Here is an 18,306-nt window from a genome sequence, read left to right on the forward strand (position 1 = left end):
TACGGCAGTGTTTTGGACCAAGCCAGAACAAAGAATTTCTGCATCTATCCCACAGATATTTGTATTTTCATGGTATCTCGAGCATCTAGGCACACATCCATGGCTCTGTCATGTTTTAGTGACATGCAGTCTTATTTATATCATCTTATCCTTGCATATTTAAGACTTACACATTGGGGAAACACAATGGTCATACAGTGGACTAACTAATCCAACAGTTTTCAAACTATGGTCCATGGAGCATTTTGCAAGCAGTCCATGGAGAGCTAATGATGCTGACTCTCATTCTAGTTTCAAACAGTTAAATCATACTGAAAGACATCTCTGGATCCTGAGAGAGAGTAGGATCCCGGAGCATGGTCTCTAGTCAGAAAACAAATGTTTATCCAGAAATTTTCAGACCTCCAGCCCCTGCATTATGAGCCTGTATCAGCTGACCTTGGCCAGCCATTGCTGTGTTATGGTTCTATTAACACCAGTCCTTCAATGCTGCATCTTCAGAATACCACAAATGTGATTTCTCCTGACATCCAGGTGCGTGCAAGAAGAGACATACCCCGACAATAAGGTAAAGTAAATTACAGAAGGAAATACTCATTCTTGCAGTAATGAAACACCATGATGAGAAGTTGAAAATCAGTAAAAACTAAGAAAACGTATCTAACATACCTTTTTTTCTTTCGCCATATTTTTCCTGGATGCTTTCTAGCAAAAGCTGCAAGACTTGCTAAGCTACCAATGGCAATGATAGCCCCTTGGGGGAAAAAAAACAGCAATCAGACAATTGTTATTTTTCGTAACATTTTGATAAACACACCTAGCAAGCTTCACAGATAAAGTTGTATGGAAGAGTTTCTCTTGTATCCCAGCTCAGAGAAAAAAAAAAAATCACACGAAGCCCTTACTTAATCCAGAGAACAAGTTTTGAGGCTGGATTTCCCAATTCATCATATCTTTATAATGTCTCTCTACACTGCTGAATGTTTAGATTTTTAGTTCATTCAAAATAATGTTTAGTAGCCAGTCTAGTTTACATTCAAGATGTTCAAGTTTTATATTAACTGCTTCTCTTGAAGCTCCTCAATGCTGTTTAAAGAATTTAAAAATTTAAAAAATAGAAAACTTAATCCATTCACATTTGTCAGTTTCTCTTAATCTTGAATTTGCAAATAAAAATCTCATCAGTTTGGGCCAGCTAAAATGACATTTAAATTCTGCTATTACGATTTCAGGACAGTTTTCCCCAATTTCCATAAGAATGCAAGACTGGCCATGTGGGGTCAGACCAAAAGTCCGTTTAGCCCAGTATTGTGTCATCTAACAATAGATAGTGCTTAGTACCCCAAAAGAAATTAACAGAACAGGTAAGCATTGAGTGATCCAATCGCTGTTGTTCATTCCCAGCTTTTGACAACTAAAGGTTAGACACACAATCCCAGCACAAGCTGGCTAATATAGCCACTGATAGACCTAACCTCCATGAATTTATCTGGTTCTTTTTTTGAACCCTATTATAGTCTTGGCCTTCATAACATCATCTGGAAAAGAATTCCACAGATTGACTGTGTTGTATGAAGAAGTACTTCCTTTAGTTTGTTTGAAACCTGCTACCTATTAATTTCATTGGTGACCCCTAGTTCTTGTGTTATTGGAAGGATTAATAACACTTCCTGATCTATTTTCTCCACACAAGTCATGCTTTTATAGACCTCAATCACATCCCCCTTTAGTTGTCTCTTCTAGAAGCTGAAAATTCTTAGTCTTATTATTAGCACACAGGGACTACTGCATCTTAGAACCATTCAACAGGAATATAGACTGCAGAGTAGTTTGGGTCTGCATATTCTCAGTCCACAGGGCTCAGGAAATCTGCTTATAGCAGCCATCTCTAACAGAGTTGTGCTCCAAGCATACAGGGGCCTTACCAGCTGCATGAAGGCTCCAGTTTAACAATCCCTTAAACACACATTTAAAACACATTATAGATTCTGATTTACTTCAGTGGGATTTATTCATAAATGTAAGTGCTTTGATGAATGCTGCTCTTCTACACTGCTCCTAAAGGTTAAGCTACAGCCATTGTAGGAATTCTTTGGAAAATGATTGCACGTGTTAAGTCATCATGCTAGGAAATTCTGAACACCCATGCTCTGGTAAGCGGAGCCCTTTGCACTGCAGACTGACATACTGACTGGTAGGAACTTCATTTATATGCGTATCAACTTTCTTATTCCCATGAATCTGCTAGACTATCAAATCCAACAGCCTTGCTTGGGTCTTTCGGCAACTTCCCTTCCTGGCTTCTATCTTTTCCATTGTTTGTGGGTACCAGAGAAATACACAGTCCAAATGGATGAGGCCACGTTCTCACCCAAGACAAAATTATGGAAGTGAAGCTTGCCCTGAGTAAATAAATTATAAGCCGCTAGATAGGAAAAACAGCAAAAAGGATGAATGCAGGCTTCTCTTAAGGAATGGCAGTGCACTCTGAATCATGAGCACATATTTTACATGGCACCAAGGGCCAAGAGAAATTCAATAGAGAAATTCAAGAACTGTACATCCAAGTAACTATAGGAGTTCAGCTGCGAGGAGGTGAGGGGGGCAGAGGAGGGGTTAGGGTTAGGAATTATGAGATAGAGAAAATGCAATACGAAAATAGCTTGGTCTGTGGACCTTAAATACAATCATAGCTTTAGTGTTTCAATTTTTTTCAGTTTTAATTTACTTACCAGAAACGATCAAGGTAATGATGATTGGTTTTTTAATGTCTAAACAGGACAAAAATGTGAGTTAAAGTATGAAACCACAGTCATGTCAATAACCTAGAGGAACTCATCCACAATCCATGCGTACAAAGACACGCTCAGTGCCCTAAATTATACCAGGTATTAATGAAAAATTAATGAAGTCACCTAAAACACTACACTATAACATGAATGATCATTAGCTACCGGAAACCATGATCTAACCCCTTAAGAACCTTACAAAAAAGAAAAAAAACAACATAGGCATATTATAAACAGGCAGGAAAAGCAATGCAAAAAAGGATGAACGGGGAAAGTTACTCACATAGCATAATAATAATTGTTCTTCAAGATGTGTCCCCCTATGGGTGCTCCACTGAGGATAGTGGTTCTTCCCCACCCATCAGGTCTCCAGGGTACCAGAGTTCATGCAGTACCCCAGGCTCACTCAATACCATGGATGATTGTCCAGGTTACTTTATCGGCACCAATGGTTGAGAAGGTGCAGAGCACTCCCTAGATAAGAGTTTTGTTCCACCAGATACTGAAAGCTGTCAGTGCCCCTCTTTTAGAGATCATACCCTAACTCTCTTTCTCTGAGTACCAAGGCCACAAGACTCCAGGACTACATCTACACAGCAGCACTACTTTGGAATAACAGACGTTATTCTGAAATAACATAGCCCATGTCTAAACACAAACAGTTATTTTGACAATATCGAAATAACATTAAGCTGGAGGACTTCGGACTCTGACTACTTTAAGCCTCATTGTACGAGGAGCAAGAGAAGTCAGAAGAAAAGTGCTCTGTTTCAAAATAAGTGCTGTGTAGATGCTCCCAAATTCAAAATAAGCTATTTCAAGTTAAGCTACACAACTAGCGTAGCTGAAGTTGCATAGCTCATTTTGAGTTTAGCCCTGCTATACAGACATACCCTAGGATACTAAAAAGGGGCTCAGGTGGTACCGCAAATTAATGTTTGGGGCACACTATCAGGAACAATGGTTGGGAAGATGCAGAGCACTCCTTAGATAGGAATTTTGTGACATCTGGTGCCAAATTTTTTTCTGTGCCGCTCTTTTAGTGATGGTACGGTACTTGTCTGTCTCCTTATCATTGCCTCAATGCTTGACTGCCCCTGGCTTCTCAGGTGGTATGCAGCCCATGTTGCAGAGCAGGGCCTGGAGAGTGTCTTTCTGGGGTTAACCAGGTGTGACGGGGCGGCTGAGTCTGACGGGGCAAGCACCCCACCCTGCACTGAAGTGGCGCTTGGCCCCATTGCCATGGGATGCAAGCAGCTGAATTGGGCATGTTCAGCAGCCGCGGTGCACGCATGAACAGGGATTCCCCGGGTTGATGCACTGGGCAATGGCACAGCGCATACGCTGGCATTCCAGGACGAGAGTGCCAGCTTTGAAAAGGACAGTGCCCAGAAGGAGGAGGGGGAAAAAAAAGCACACTGGACCACAGATAGGGTCGGTGACAATGAGAGGACCGGAGAGAGAGAGCAGCGAAGGAGGAAAGTCGGCCAGTGCAATCGGCGGTCAGGCTGGAATCCTAGCAGAGGCAGCACAGCCCACCAAGAAGGAAGGAAGAAGTCCAGGATGGGGCAGAGAGAAGCCCGTGGGCCGGTGAGCTGTGGTACGGTCCCACCGCCCAAACAGGTCGCCGTTGTGTCCGTTCCCACGGTTCTCGGCTGAGACCTGGAGTGAGGAAGAGCCCAGGTCTCCCTTCCCGCTTGGCATTCGAGGGACCTTAAGAGGAGTGAAAAGAACTGTGAAAGGATTGGTGGCAAGTACGGAGAAGTTGGGGTGCACTAGGTGCCCCCGGGTGAGGGACAGCCATAAACTATAACAGGTGGTGGAGACTGTGGGTAAACCATTCCTAGCCCTTGCGTGTAAGGGTGTAGCAAAAAAAAAAAAAAAAAAAGTCACGTTATAATTAGGGTAGAGCAAGGGGTATTGGGAGCATGGATCCAGCCAAAGCATTCAAATGGCTGGCGGAGGAACAGAAGTAGCAACAACAACAGCAGGCTCAGTTGCTCCAGCAGTTGGCTGCACAAACCCAGGAACAACAGCAGCAGTTAGTTAGGGAGATGGTGGACCAACAGGAAAGATGGCTCCAGCAAGGGGCAGCCTTAGGGAGGGCTAGTGTGGGGGCCCTTAGAGGAGGAGGAGAAGGGCAGACAGGGGCAGCACAATTACTGATAAGACTGACAAAGATGGGGCCGTTGGATGACCCAGAGGCCTATCTTGTAACCTTTGAGAGGGTGGCTTTGGCAGACCTTTGGCCAGAGGAGCATTGGTCCTCCCTCCTCACCCTGTATCTCATTGGGCCAGCCCAGCTGGCCTACCAAGGCTTAGCAACTGGGATGCGCTAAACTATTATAAAGTCAGAGAGGTCATTTTGGACCAGGTGAGGGTAACCCCAGAAACTTATAGACAAAAATTCAGACAGGAACGGTACCCCACTGGAGCCCGGCCTCAAGTAGTGGCACAAAAGTTGTGGGAACTGGGCTGGCGCTGGCTTGAGTCTGATAAACGGGATAGTTTTCAATTTGCGGACACTGTGGTTTTAGAACAATTTCTTCAGATCCTGCCAGCGGGAGCATAGCAGTGGCCGCACAGACACCGCCCCCCCAACCCGGACTGATGCGGTATCCCTTATGGAGAACTACTTAGCTGCCGAGGTCCCAGGGAGAACAGGAAAGAAGGTGAGGGAAGCCCGACCAAAGTGAATAGCCCTCGGGAGGGGCCGCCTGTTCAGAGGCGAAAAGGAGACGGAGCCCCTGTGCGGGTCTGTGCAGGGGAAGGGGGTGTAGAAACCCCAAAGACATGAAAGAAAGGTCCACAGAAATCTTGGGGGAAGTGGTGGAGCTGATCTGGAGAGCTAGGCTACAAGCGGGGAAGTAGCCCCTCGGAATCGCTGCTTTGGGTGTGGGCAAGAGGGGCATTTGCGGAGAGATTGTTCCTTCATGGACTGCTCTTATGGGCAGGAGGTGTCTGCAGGTGGTAGCAGCAGTAACCACGCAAGTAAAAGTAGAGGGAGAGCTGCTGTTGGCTTTAGTGGGACTCGGGGTGTGGAGGAACTATGGTCTGAGCTGATTTGGTCCAGAGTCCCGAGCCAGCCAGTGCCACAGTTTGGGTCAAATGTGTACATGGAGATGTACAACCGTATCCGATGGCCTGGGTACGGATATAGGATGAGGCTGAGCATGCAGTGTGCCAAGTTGCTCTGGCACCAGGTCTGGTGTATCTGGTATTGTTAGGTTGAGATTGGCCCGGATTTCCATGGGTTCTGAAAGCATGATCCGACAGTTTTTGGGCTTCGTGGGATAATATCGCAGATTTATACCAAATTTTGTGACCATAGCGTTTCCCCTTAAGGACTTAATTAAGGCATACCAGCCTAAGAAGGTTACAGGGTCAGAACAAGGGGAGAAGGCCTTCGTCGAGCTTAAGAATTGTTTAATAAGAGCGCCAGCGTTAACACAACCCGACTTCTCCAAAGACTTTATTGTACAGACAGATGCCTCAGCAGTAGGGCTAGGGGCAGTGCTGACAAGAGGTCGAGGGGGAGGAACACCTGATACTATACTCGAGTCAAAAATTGTTTCCTAGGGAGGGGACATACGCCACGGTAGAGAAGACTTACACTGCTCACAATGTTTTAGAGAAACGGTATCAAAGATGACAATAGTAACAATGAGATTAAGAAGTGCTCTAAAGTGGTCTTTCGGTGGCTTCTGGAACTACTGAACCCATTTTTCATTAGGAAATACATCACTGAAATATATAGCCTTTAATGTTAAAAATGCTAATATAGAAAAATGGAGTGTACGTATTCACTTGTATCCATATTGTCTCCCATAACAGGTGGTGTAGGACTCAGGTTTACAGACAGCTTCAGAAGGTTTGCAGAAGTATATAATTTGGGTTCTTTTTTGTTGTTGTAGTATGAATAAAACTCAGTGAAAAGCATTTTAAAATCAGGCAGTATACTGGGTAATGGGCAAAAAAAGCAGTAGAAAAAAAACTAGCTGATTTAGAAACAAATGTATAATAGTGACCCCCTAAGTTATTAACTAGAAGGGAATTTTTATTTAAAATGTATTTTTAGCAGAAATTCCATGTTATTCCAATCTCAGGCATATAATTCAGTCACGCAGAGCAGTAGTTTTTGGGTGTAATTTAGTGTAATGTGTTTGAAGAACAGCTGATTTTCTATATCCTCTGCTCCCTGTCTTCAACCCTCTTCCCCTCTTTCTCTCCTTTTTATTTTGGGTCTGCACATCCTAAACTAAAAATTTTGGTCATCAGAAGAAGTGGGCTATGCTCACGAAAGCTCATAATATCATCTATATGTTTTGTTAGTCTATAAAGTGCTACCAGACCATTTGTTGTTTTTTTCTGTACAGACTCAATCGGCTACTCCCTTGAAGCAGTTGAAATTCTGTTGCCAACTCCAGTTGTGAAGCTTCCTAATGCCAGGCTTCTCCGCTTACCACACACATTGTGCTAACCAGCCTAACAGATCAACTGTTTTCTCTCCACTAAGTACCTCACCTTCATCTCCAGCCTGAGGAGAGTTGGCAGCTGTGTCCGAGGCAGAATCTGTACAGAAAAGCAAGTTTTATAAAATCAGGGAGGTGCTCTCCACACAAATATTTTAAATAGTGAAAAGTCACAGAGATGCCAGGCATATAAAAACAATAACAACCCCAAGCAGACTGCAGTGAAATTTATATTGCCATGTACAGGACAAAACATACCAAATTGTAATGAATCAAATACGCAACAGCTCATATTCTCTCCCCAGGATATTTGAAGAAAAGTCCCTGCAAGCATGCCAGTGAAAAGACTGAATAACGACTAATTTTCTCTAATAGTTCTCTCTCGTGGGAATACTCACATATCCGCAGAACACTGAAAATCCACACGCTTCACGTGTGTTACCCTTTAATCATGTCAAGAGCTAATCCTTTCTGTTGTCCATTATCTACTCCTGCATTCGCAGCCTTGGGATAACCTTGTGACCCATGAAAATCGACACTTAAGAAACTGTTTATTCCACTGAAATGATCAGCTATTGGATGCCACAGAGGGACGGAAGATTTTCACACAGCACCCACAACCACAGCCAATATTGCCACTAGTTGTGTCACAAGTGTGTGTGGAGGCTCAAGCACATGAAAGCCACAATTCATGGTCCCACTGTGGTAAGCACGGCTGAAAAACACGAAGGTGGCCTCTGCCCTCAGCTCTCCATGCAATAATATTTCTTACCCTTAGTATAGGCCCTGTCACTCTTTTTGAGAGGAAGCAGAGGAATGGGCCAAAGACAGAGTTCAATGGGAATCCATGGGAAAATAGAAAAGGTAGAAGGATCCATCAAAAGGCTGATATGGAGGGTGGTTTTGGAAGAGGACCATACTCCCTGCAAATAGGATGCTAGGAATTATTTAAAAAGGGATAGAAAATAAAATGAAAAATATTTTACTGCCCCTATATAAAACTATGGTACGCCCACATCTTGAATATTGCGTACAGATATGGTCTCCTCACTTCAAAAAAGATTATTTTGGCATTAGAGAAGGTTCAGAAAAGGGCAACTACAATGATTAGGGGTTTAGAACAAGTCCCATATAAGGAGAGGCTACAGAGACTGGGACTTTTCAGTTTAGAAAAAAGGAGACTGAGGGGGGATATAATAGAGAGGTTTATACAATCATGAGTGTTGTGGAAAGTCTGAATAAAGAAAAGTTATTTACTTGTTCCCAAAATATAAGAACTAGAGGACACCAAATGAAATTAATGGGTAGCAGGTTTAACACTAATAAAATAAAATTCTTTTTCACACAGCACGTAGTCAACCTGTGGAACTCCTTGCCAGAAGAGGCTGTGAAGGCTACGACTATAACAGAATTTTAAAAAGAGCTGAATAAATTCATGGAGGTTAGGTCCATAAAAGGCTATGAGCCAGGGGTGAGGAATGGTGTCCTTAGCCTCTGTTTGTCAAAGACTGAAGAAGGCTGGCAGGAGACAAATTGCTTGATCATTGTCTTTGGTCCACCCCCTCTGAGGCACCTGGCACTGGCCACTGTTGGCAGACAGGCTACTGGGCTAAGTGCACCTTTGGTTTGACCCAGTCTGGCCATTCTTATGTTCTTACTCTGCAACTGTTCCAATCATGAGTTCTTAAAATTATAAAGATAATCTGACCTTTGCAATCTGGACTCAAATCATCTTGATCTCGCTTAAACAAACGCTGGATGGAACGTCGCTTACGGTTACTGGTGCTAAAGAAAAGAAAAAAAAAGTTTTACCTAGCTATCTAATTGCTCCCGTGACAGTCCAGAACTCTGGAAAGGATTATTTTTTCTGCCAATAAGTGGCTCGCTGGAGTATTTTCTGTTTTTAATACCAACATGATCCCTAAGTTCAAGGAATTCTCAGTAGACAAAACCAATTTAGACTAAGCAAATAGATTATTATACAATTGCTGAGACTATGTTAGCAGGTAAAATCCTTCACCTTAAATCTTAAATTAGCTACATACTTGGCTATTTCTGGGCAATATTTTTGTTAAGCCGTAGCAAAGGGAAACAAAACTTTCTTCTGCATTTTTTATTTTTTACTGCATCTTATTTCATACCTCTCCAGAAGGTAAAAAACATCCTCAAGTAAATTCTGGAATTTGAAAACTCACTAAGTAAATTAGTATATTTTGAGACAGTTAATCTTCTCAAATCATTAACATGTATTAGGGGTTTGGTTTTGTAGAATAGATGGTTGTGTTGTACTTAGTTCCAATCTGCAGGACCGTACTGGGGATGTGCGCTGTTGGCATTGTGCACTTTGATTACTATCAAGATAAATGGGAAGTAAAGTACCAACAAAGGTATCTCTGACCCTCTGAAAGCCAGTAGCTCAACCTGTTTAGCTCCACCATTCCTCTTCCTACCAAAGACTTAGCAAGAGTCGACATCCAAAGCCCAAGTAGCTAAAACTCTAGCTAATTATAGCACAAGAAGTACTGCGTACTGGCAGTGCGGTCACTTATCCTTCAGTACTTCCTTTAACACTATAGGCTAACCGTCATGATCTTATTTAGCAGAGTGTGTTCCAGGAGGGTAAGAGAAACATGAGAATTGCATTTTCTACAGGCTCTTTCACCAGTCTGCTGAAACACCAGGAACAAACAAGGGTGCACATGAACATCCTTTGCAGCCAGGAAGCTTCCGCTTTTCTTCCAGCTTCAGACATAACACGTCAGGCCACAAGCGCTGATAGCAGCCACAAGGGGAGAACATGACTGCCCAAGTGCTATCTTGACGCTGAAACTCTTTCACATCTATATCTAAACATAATCAGCCTGTTGAAACCCCAAGCTGTCATTGACAGGCACACTTCCAAGGTGTGCAACTCCTGTACTCGTCGGCATGGGAAAATGTGAAGTATTAAAACTATTGCTTGGACATTCTTGCAGGTGCAACTCAGATGTGATATTGCCTAGCAGAAAAATCATTGGGACCCAGGAAACTTGGATTCCATTTTTCTTTTCTCTCTGACTTGTGGATGACCTTGGAAGTCACATCCCTTCTGTGCTTTGACAGCTGATAACTGATAGCCTTTGTAAAGTGCTTTGACAGCTGATAACTGCTCCTTGTTATTACATCACTTGGAAAATTGGCTGATAGCTAAGATACTCTAACCCCTATTTCTGCGGGGTTAGAAGACACAATCATAGAACTGGAAAGGACCTTAAGAGGTTTTCTAGTCCAGTCCCTGCACTTGGGCAGTCCTGATATTATCTGGACCATCCCTGACAGGGTTTTGTCTAACCCATGCTTAAACAAATCTCCAAAGCAGAGATTCTACAACTTCCCAACTTCTTTATTCCGTAAGAACCCCTCAGAAACATTATGATCTCAGGACAGGAAATCGAACCCTTGCTGCGTGCATGTATCACCTACAAAACCATATATTGATTAAAAAGACGACATCCATGTGCATGCCACCTGTTTCCCTGGTCAATTACTTTGATATCCATGAAGCATCTGCTCAATCCAATGAAATTAGAACCCAGTCACTTCTTATGGTACTTTTATTTCCAACAGCCGCTTGGACAAACTGAACCATACCCATGGTATCAAAGAGCACTTGCTTCTTCCCAACTTCATCTGTCAGCTGGAGGAGTGAGGGATCATGATCCAAACTTGGACACTTCAGTTTCAAGCGGATACTTTTTAAATAGGGACCTCAAGCCAGGGCAGCAGACCTGTAGCAGCTCCTCCAAATGTACTATTACATTAGATCAGAATGATTTATTTTCTAGTGTACAGTACCAAACTAAGCCCTGTGGTTTAATCAGCACCAATTACCCAATACTCACCTCTTCGGATTTTCTACTTTGCACTTTTCGGGAAATTTCCCTAGAGAAGAACAAGGACAGTGTTAGTGTTATGCTGATGCAACAAACCCTAACACAATTAAAGGGACTGAGGTAGGGGAGCGCCAGCAGGGATACTTACACTTCAGGGGGCGCCCTGCCAGCGCTACGAGTACCGCTAGGGAAAACGCTCCGGAAGACGCGGTGAACGCGGTGCGCACACTTAATTCGAATGGACATGAGCAACCACTCGAAGAAGAACTATTGTACTTTTAACTTTCTATTTACATGTAAACACACAGACACTCAGGGTACATCTAGACCTGACACTATTTCAAGATTATTTCGGGATACCGGGTGTAGCAAGTACTGTTGTATAGTTACATCCTAAGTGTGCACAGCTTTGTAACACAAGGGAAGGGTACAAATATTTAGGCCCGTGGTCACCAACCCACCGATCATGATCAACTGGTCAATTGGGAGGGCTTGACATGTCAATCGCAAGGAGTTTGGGCTCCCCCGCCATTTCGTCCCACCCCTAAGAAGCCCCACTATCTACCTCCAGCAACAATTGAGGTAGTACCGGCTTCTTGCGGAGTAGAAGGAAGTCTGGCAGCTGCGCATCACTTCTGGGGTTTCAGGAAGTGCGCTGCCTGCTCCCCCTCTTCCAAACAGCTGGCACGGTACCACAACCCAGGTCTCTAGAGTGCTAGGAACTTGCTGCACAGTTGGGGTGCTTAGGAGTCCTGGGAGGAGGCATGTGCTGGAGCTTCCCCCCTCTGCAGAGCGGGGGAGGGATTAGGAGTCCCTAGAGGAGACAGCTGGGCTTCCCTCCTCTGTGCGGGGCAATGGGTTGGAGCCCCGAGGTGGAGGAGGGGGAGGGAAGGCGCATGCCAGGGACTCCCTGTCCCCACTCGCACCCTGTCCTCTGCTCCCACTAGCAAGCACCCTGTCCCCAGCACCCACTAGCACCCTTCCCCAGTACCATATCCCCTGCTCCCACCAGCACAGTTGGGGCCACATTAGTGAGTCTTGGAAGGGAAGGGGGGGGGGGGAAGAGGAGTTATTTTTTTGCATCTCACTTGTGTGGCCCCAACTGATTTTTCTGTGGGTCAGTGACCCCTGACTCAAAACAGGTTCCTCACCCTTCTCATAAATAAAAGACAATACTGAAACTTTTTGTGTTTGACGTAATATTTTTTTTAAAAAATGCTGCCTGGCCAACAAGCTCCCATCCGGCCACAGCATCATAACACTTCCGCACCTCCCTCCCCCAGACCCTAGATCTGAGCTTATCATACGCTGAAACCCCCTGTCCTTAGCCTCTCGCATCCCCAAACTCCTGCACCCCCACATCCTCAGTCTTTCACCACAACAGTTCTGCACCATCAACACACTGCAAATCTGTGTCCTGAGCCCCTCATACTCCCAACCTCCCTGTCCTGAGCCCCTCTCAAACCCCAACCCAAACTCCTGCACCCTCACATCAACAAGCCTATGGCTTGCTAAATACCTCAATCCTACATAGTCTGGAGCCCCCTCCCTGAGCCACCATCCACTTTCCCACATCCTCCTACATCCAAATTCCTTTCCAGATCTTGCACCTCTCACCCCTTCCCACACCCAAATCCCTCATTCCCACCCAAGAGCCCACACATCCTGTCTCAACCCAATGAGGGTATGGCTAGACTGCAGGAATTTTTCTGGGATTCCAGAGGTATCCCAGGAAAACTCTTCCGTGTCCAGGGACGCGTTTGTTCTTCTCCTTTTTTTTAGCAGAAGAGCAAACATGCTCTTTCGGCAACCCCTGTATTCCTCCAAAAGAAGGGGTTTTCTGACATTCAGCCCAGTCTAGACAGGCCAAATGTTGGAAAAACCTCTTCCTACAGAAGGATCAAAAGAAAAGCGGCAGTGTAGCCATACCCTGAGAGTGTATAAGGGCTGGGCATAGAAAGTGATGGAGAGAAGGAGAACAGAGAGGGCGGGGCTTCAAGGAACGGGTGGAGTCTTGGGAGAAGGATGGGGTGGTAGATCTTGGCTTGTTCTGACATTTAAAAAGTGATCTTGGGCATAAAAAGGTTGGAGACTACTGATTTAGGCACTGACATCTTTATACACACGGCATACTTGTCCTAGTTACATGTCACAGTGGGTGCCTCTGGCATCCCATTTACATATATTGTGGGAAGTCCATAGAAACACCTACACTGAGCCACCTGCTGCTTTTCTTTATCCAAGTTCTCACTTGTGCATTTTCTTTTAAGCAGTTCTAACACTCCTCTGATTTGCAGCAGGGATGTGAATGGATCAATGTGGTGCTTCTTGCTCACGCTACTAACCTTTGCATTCAGGGGCCGGCCCACTCCACTCTCCATTGACTCGATCATTCGTTGTACAACGAATGGAGGCCTCTCCAATAAGAGAGAAACCCTCATCACAGCTGTAAGTTACTGCTGAGCCAAATGCAAACTCTTCTTCACTCAGACGACTATGGGATCCATGGGCGATATTAGGAGGTGGAAGACAAGGTATTGCTGAAGAAAAGAATGTCAACATGAAATTAAAGATTACATTGACGTTGAACTGAAGAGACTTTTCACTAAGAACGTTATTTCAGATCCTCCCAAAAGCTATTTAGCCACCCAAAAGTATATTTAATATTGTGCTTTAACAACATTTTATTCTGAAGGTTTTCTGCTTTTAGGCTTGACTCAAACCAATACGGCCACTGCTCAAGGAGGAAGCTTCATACAACACCAGCTTTGGAGAATGACCTTGACAGAGTAGGACCCCTCCAAAAGTTAGGCTCAGGAAGCAGAAACCTCTTGCCTGGCAGCTCGAGAGGTCCTACTGTCCTACCAGCAGAAAACTAAGCTAGGATGGTTTTTGAGTCAGCACCACATTCTAACTTGCACACAGCAGCATGACTGAAAGCATCCAAGAGATCAAATTAAGGTAGGGAAAATTAATTGTGATTCATTGCAAAAGGGCCTGATATTTTAACAGGACAGATTTGGGAAGGATCAAAACTACCTGAAGTCATTATTATGCCTTTTACTTAGTGAGGAGAAGGATTACACAGATACAACAACAACAACAAGGTGCCAAAAGGCATGTTGGATTCCACATGAAAAATATAAAGGGGTTTTTAAAACGTCGATTTTTCAGGAGTCATCCAGACAACACGGTCAATCACAGTATCATTTCATTTCTTTCTCCAAACAAACAGAACCAATTTTACTGTCATTTAGATTAAATGTCAAAGTCAGAACAGACTGACTCCACTATAGCACCAGCTACACTCCCGCTTCCCCAGACATGAACTGTTCTTAAAACAATAAATCAGCTTACCTTCGCAAAATGGAACCGCCTTATCCCAATCAACTCCATTTCCCCTAAGCACACAACGAGCAGAAGCTGGTCCAATCATTCTGTACCTAAAGAAAAAAGACTCAAGTTTGTTACCCAAGTGAGCAAAGAACTAGTTATCAGCCCAGCAGGTGGAGACAAACCACTGAAAGAGGGATACAATCGGACCCAGGAACACTAAGGCCAGGTCTACACTACACACATGGGTCAGTGTCACTTTGTCGCTCAGGGGTGTGAAAAATCCATCCTCCTCAGTGACAGTTATACTGGCCTAACCCCCCATGGAAACCATGCTATGGCAACAAGAGAACTTCTCTCATCAGCACAGCTAGCACCTCTCGTAGAGAGGGACAGCTAGGCTGATGGACAGGCTTTCCATTTCCTATAGGGGCATCTTCGTCTATATCCGTACGGTGGCACAGCTGCATTTCAGGGCCGAGCCCTAAGTCGTTAAAGGCGACAAAGGGCTCTAAATACAGTGACCATATTTTCTGAACCAAAAATGGGGACATGTCAGCCCTGCCCCCGATCCCATTAGCCATACCCCGGACCCCTTATGGCCTTTCCACCTGCCACAGGAAATCCCATCCGCGGGAGTAGTACTTCCAGGATCAAGACGGACACGTGACCGGAAGTAAAGGATGTCGTGTGACCCTTCTGAGAACTCCTCCCACAGTCCTCTACCATCAGGGATGGGATTATCCTCAAAGGAGCACCTCATGCAACTAATACTCAAATTGCATTAATCCAGGCCCCAAACCTTGGGGCCCAGGACACTCCAGTGCTACGGATCCAACCTCAATTCAAGATGAGATCCAGGATCCTATTCCTTTCCTGTGTAGTTGCAGCCCCATTGGACACGTGGCCTGGGAGTCACCCAGAACTATCCCACGATTTCATGGGACAACTTCCTTAGCCCTCTTAACAGACGATGCTTGCCGGTTCCAATTAACTAGGGATCGAAGGGGACTGGAGCAGCTCCCCACTTGCTGTGGGCAGAGGACTGCTCCAACCCCGCAGAGCCCTGCTGCAGACGGGGTTTGCTCTCATACAGAGCAGCCCCTTTCTGTGAGGGACTGGGGGATCCCACAGGCAGGGACTGCGCAAGTGTCTGGAGCAGCCTCTCTCCATGGGCAGTGCAGCCTGCAGTGGCCAGGGGCTGCCCCAGAGGGGGCTGGGAGCCAGCAGCAGGCCCAGCGTGACCCAACATTAACCAGTGAACTGATTATTGGGAATTTACCTCCCTAGTGAGATGCCTGCAACTGCATTTTTTGAAGTTACTGGAAAACCATCCCTAGCAATTGCCAAAGGAGCCCACTTCCCAACCTGCGTACAAAGGGCCTGATGAAATTTACACTTCAAGCTCAGACTGGGCCCAAAACAATCTGTTGACATCACCCAAGAACATCCAGTTCACATTTAGTCACCCTTCAAAAATATATGGGACTGAGCAGTAAAAGCCCCACTGCCTGATAGAAGCGATCTGTGAGGAAAATTGGAGAGACTCTGAATTGACTTCTCCTGACAGCCTTGGCCTGGACATTCCCCTCACCCCGTACACACCTTGGGATTACAATCTCTGAGGCTTGGACAAGATCCCTAAATATGGGATACAGAAAAACTAAACTCTGCACAACAGCTGCACCCACTTCATTTGTGAGCCCAAGCAATGCAATCCAGACAAGTAGCAGGGAGGGCTTAGGGCTGTTTAAACTGAATACACTTCTGCCACAGGAACAAAGGGTAAAAACTGTCCAGGAACGACTTCAGGCTGGAAACTCCATTTCTATCTATCCAAAGGGTGAGGTTTAGGAACAGTCACCAATGATATCTGGGGAGGCAACCAGCTTCATCTGTGAGAGTGCTTAGCTTGTGGGTTCTCCCTCAGGCTCGATGAGTATGTGCAGTTGGCAAAAATTCTCTCCCAGATCAAACTGGCAATGACATTGGGATTTCCTGCCCCGCGTCCTCCGCCCTTTCCTCTGTAGCATGAGAATGTAGATCACTTGCCACAATTATTTCAGTATTTCTAACTTCATTGTTTCTCCATCTTGATACTAATGCTCAGGGCTCTCTGTGGCGAGTAGATTACACCCCGGAAGAGCCGGCACGGAATGATCTGCATGTGCGGAGAGCACAGAACCGCGTGGCTGGAGAGCCCTGCTAATACTGACTTCTATAGGGGAGGGACAAAGATTTGTTTTCATGGAGCAGGAAGAGATCTGCTTCTACCTGGTGCTAACTCTTACGGGCAACATTCAGCCACTAGCTCCCAGACAGAAAGCCCTGCAACAAGGGAGAGATGGCACGAGTCAGTGAGCACCGCATAACCCCTGAGGTGGGACTCTTGCTCTCTCATGACCTCACACCTGCTGGATGGTCTCCTGAGGCCTCTAGGTTAGGATTTTCAAAAGAGCCTGAGCAAGCTAAGCTTCCCATCTCCCACTGAATGACAGCTGTAGCTGGATGTCTCTCTCCTTTTGACTCCTTTGGCAAAAAAAAAATCACAGCTGTAATTCTTCACCAGGGCTCAGCCCATAGCTATAGATTCATGGCACAGCACCCACTTATGCTCTTGCAATTAAAGTAGGCTTTCTAGCTTCGTTTTACCAGACATCAGCAGTTTCACACCACTCTAGGCTCTGTTAATCAGCCAAAATCACCAATTTGGCACTCACCCATCATCACATGAGAAGCTGACTGTTGCACCAAAGCGGAGATCGAATAATTCAACTCTGCCGTTTTCTACTTCTAATGGTCTACATGGTTTTCCTGGAAGAGAACAAGAGTAGTACTAGTGTTAACCCATTATCTTAAGAGGAAAAAAAGGGGGGGGATATGCTGACTTGCAACTCTTAACGTAGTGAATACCATGGGGTCTCAGCACCAAAAGCTAAAGACGTGAATGAAAAAGTCACAACTGGATGTTTACAGATAAAGAGAAGATTTAAGGTTAATTAAGAACAATAAGAAATAAGGGTGTGAACAACTAGTCGATTAGCCGATGAGCAACTTCTTATCGGATAGCGGACATATTAGTCAACTAGTGGCTCATCCCACTTGCTGCCTCTATCAGAACAAGGCGGGCGGGTGGGGTTGAGAGGGGACTGTTGCTCCACCTCAAAGGCAGAGGCACCCTTATCAACTAATCAAATAGCCAATTAATCTAAATTCAACGTCCCTAATCAGACATCTTGGAGGAATACAATACATCTGTATTCACACTCCAAAGACAGCTATAATAATCATTTTACAAAGCATTCCTTGTGAGATATCATCTAAAAGTTGATAATTTACTGGTGAATATCTTCCTGCTAAAATGTGTGGCAACACCCTATGCAAACATAGAACAGTAATTATATAACATTGCAAACCACAGCAGAAATTGGCAAACCAGTCTCCCTTCAAGGAATCTCTGCTCTGCTTTATTTGCCATTAAGCAGTAACAGTCAACAATCCAAAAACAAAAAGGTGAAAAAAAGCCAGAGGAAAAATCTTTCCCGTTCACTGTCTCCAGAATGTCAGCTGGGAATTAGAGATGTGAAATCCTGTTAAAACATTAAGTTTAAGTGGTTAAATGGAGTGGGCGAACTGGAGTCACCGCTCCACCACAGTCAGACTGCGCTGGACTGGGCCTGCTGCTGGAGCAATCCCTGAGTGGCCCTATCCGTGGAGTGCTGGGCCCAGGCCCCCTGCCATCCACAGAGGGCCCCACGAGGCTGGAGCAGATCCTGGCCTGCAGAGGGTGGGTGGAGAAAGAGTGCGGCGGGTTCCCTGCGCCACCGATGCCAGATGGGT

The 18,306-nt window shown here is 45.1% G+C and overlaps 1 protein-coding gene across 6 annotated transcripts in view; it reads right to left on the reverse strand.

The window, feature by feature from the left end:
- The window catches only part of LOC112543740 (complement component receptor 1-like protein), a 114,150-nt gene that overhangs the window by 8,551 nt on the left and 87,293 nt on the right, over positions 1 to 18,306 (reverse strand). For 4 of the 6 annotated variants that reach the window (XR_016347948.1, XM_089773654.1, XM_089773649.1 and 1 more), the window contains 5 exons: positions 11,143 to 11,182; positions 8,970 to 9,046; positions 7,314 to 7,361; positions 2,733 to 2,771; positions 670 to 754 (listed from right to left, as the gene is read on the reverse strand). Coding sequence is in view for 5 of the 6 variants with exons in the window: in XM_089773654.1 (XP_089629780.1) it covers positions 670 to 754; positions 2,733 to 2,771; positions 7,314 to 7,361; positions 8,970 to 9,046; positions 11,143 to 11,182 (289 nt within the window). In the remaining variant the exon portion in view is untranslated. The remainder of the gene's footprint in view (positions 1 to 669; positions 755 to 2,732; positions 2,772 to 7,313; positions 7,362 to 8,969; positions 9,047 to 11,142; positions 11,183 to 18,306) is intronic. The other 2 variants (XM_089773651.1, XM_089773652.1) reach the window with 2 other exon arrangements.

The sequence above is a fragment of the Pelodiscus sinensis genome, chromosome 27 (genome assembly GCF_052426305.1).
Source record: "Pelodiscus sinensis isolate ZL-2025 chromosome 27, ASM5242630v1, whole genome shotgun sequence".
Lineage (NCBI taxonomy): Eukaryota > Metazoa > Chordata > Testudines > Trionychidae > Pelodiscus > Pelodiscus sinensis.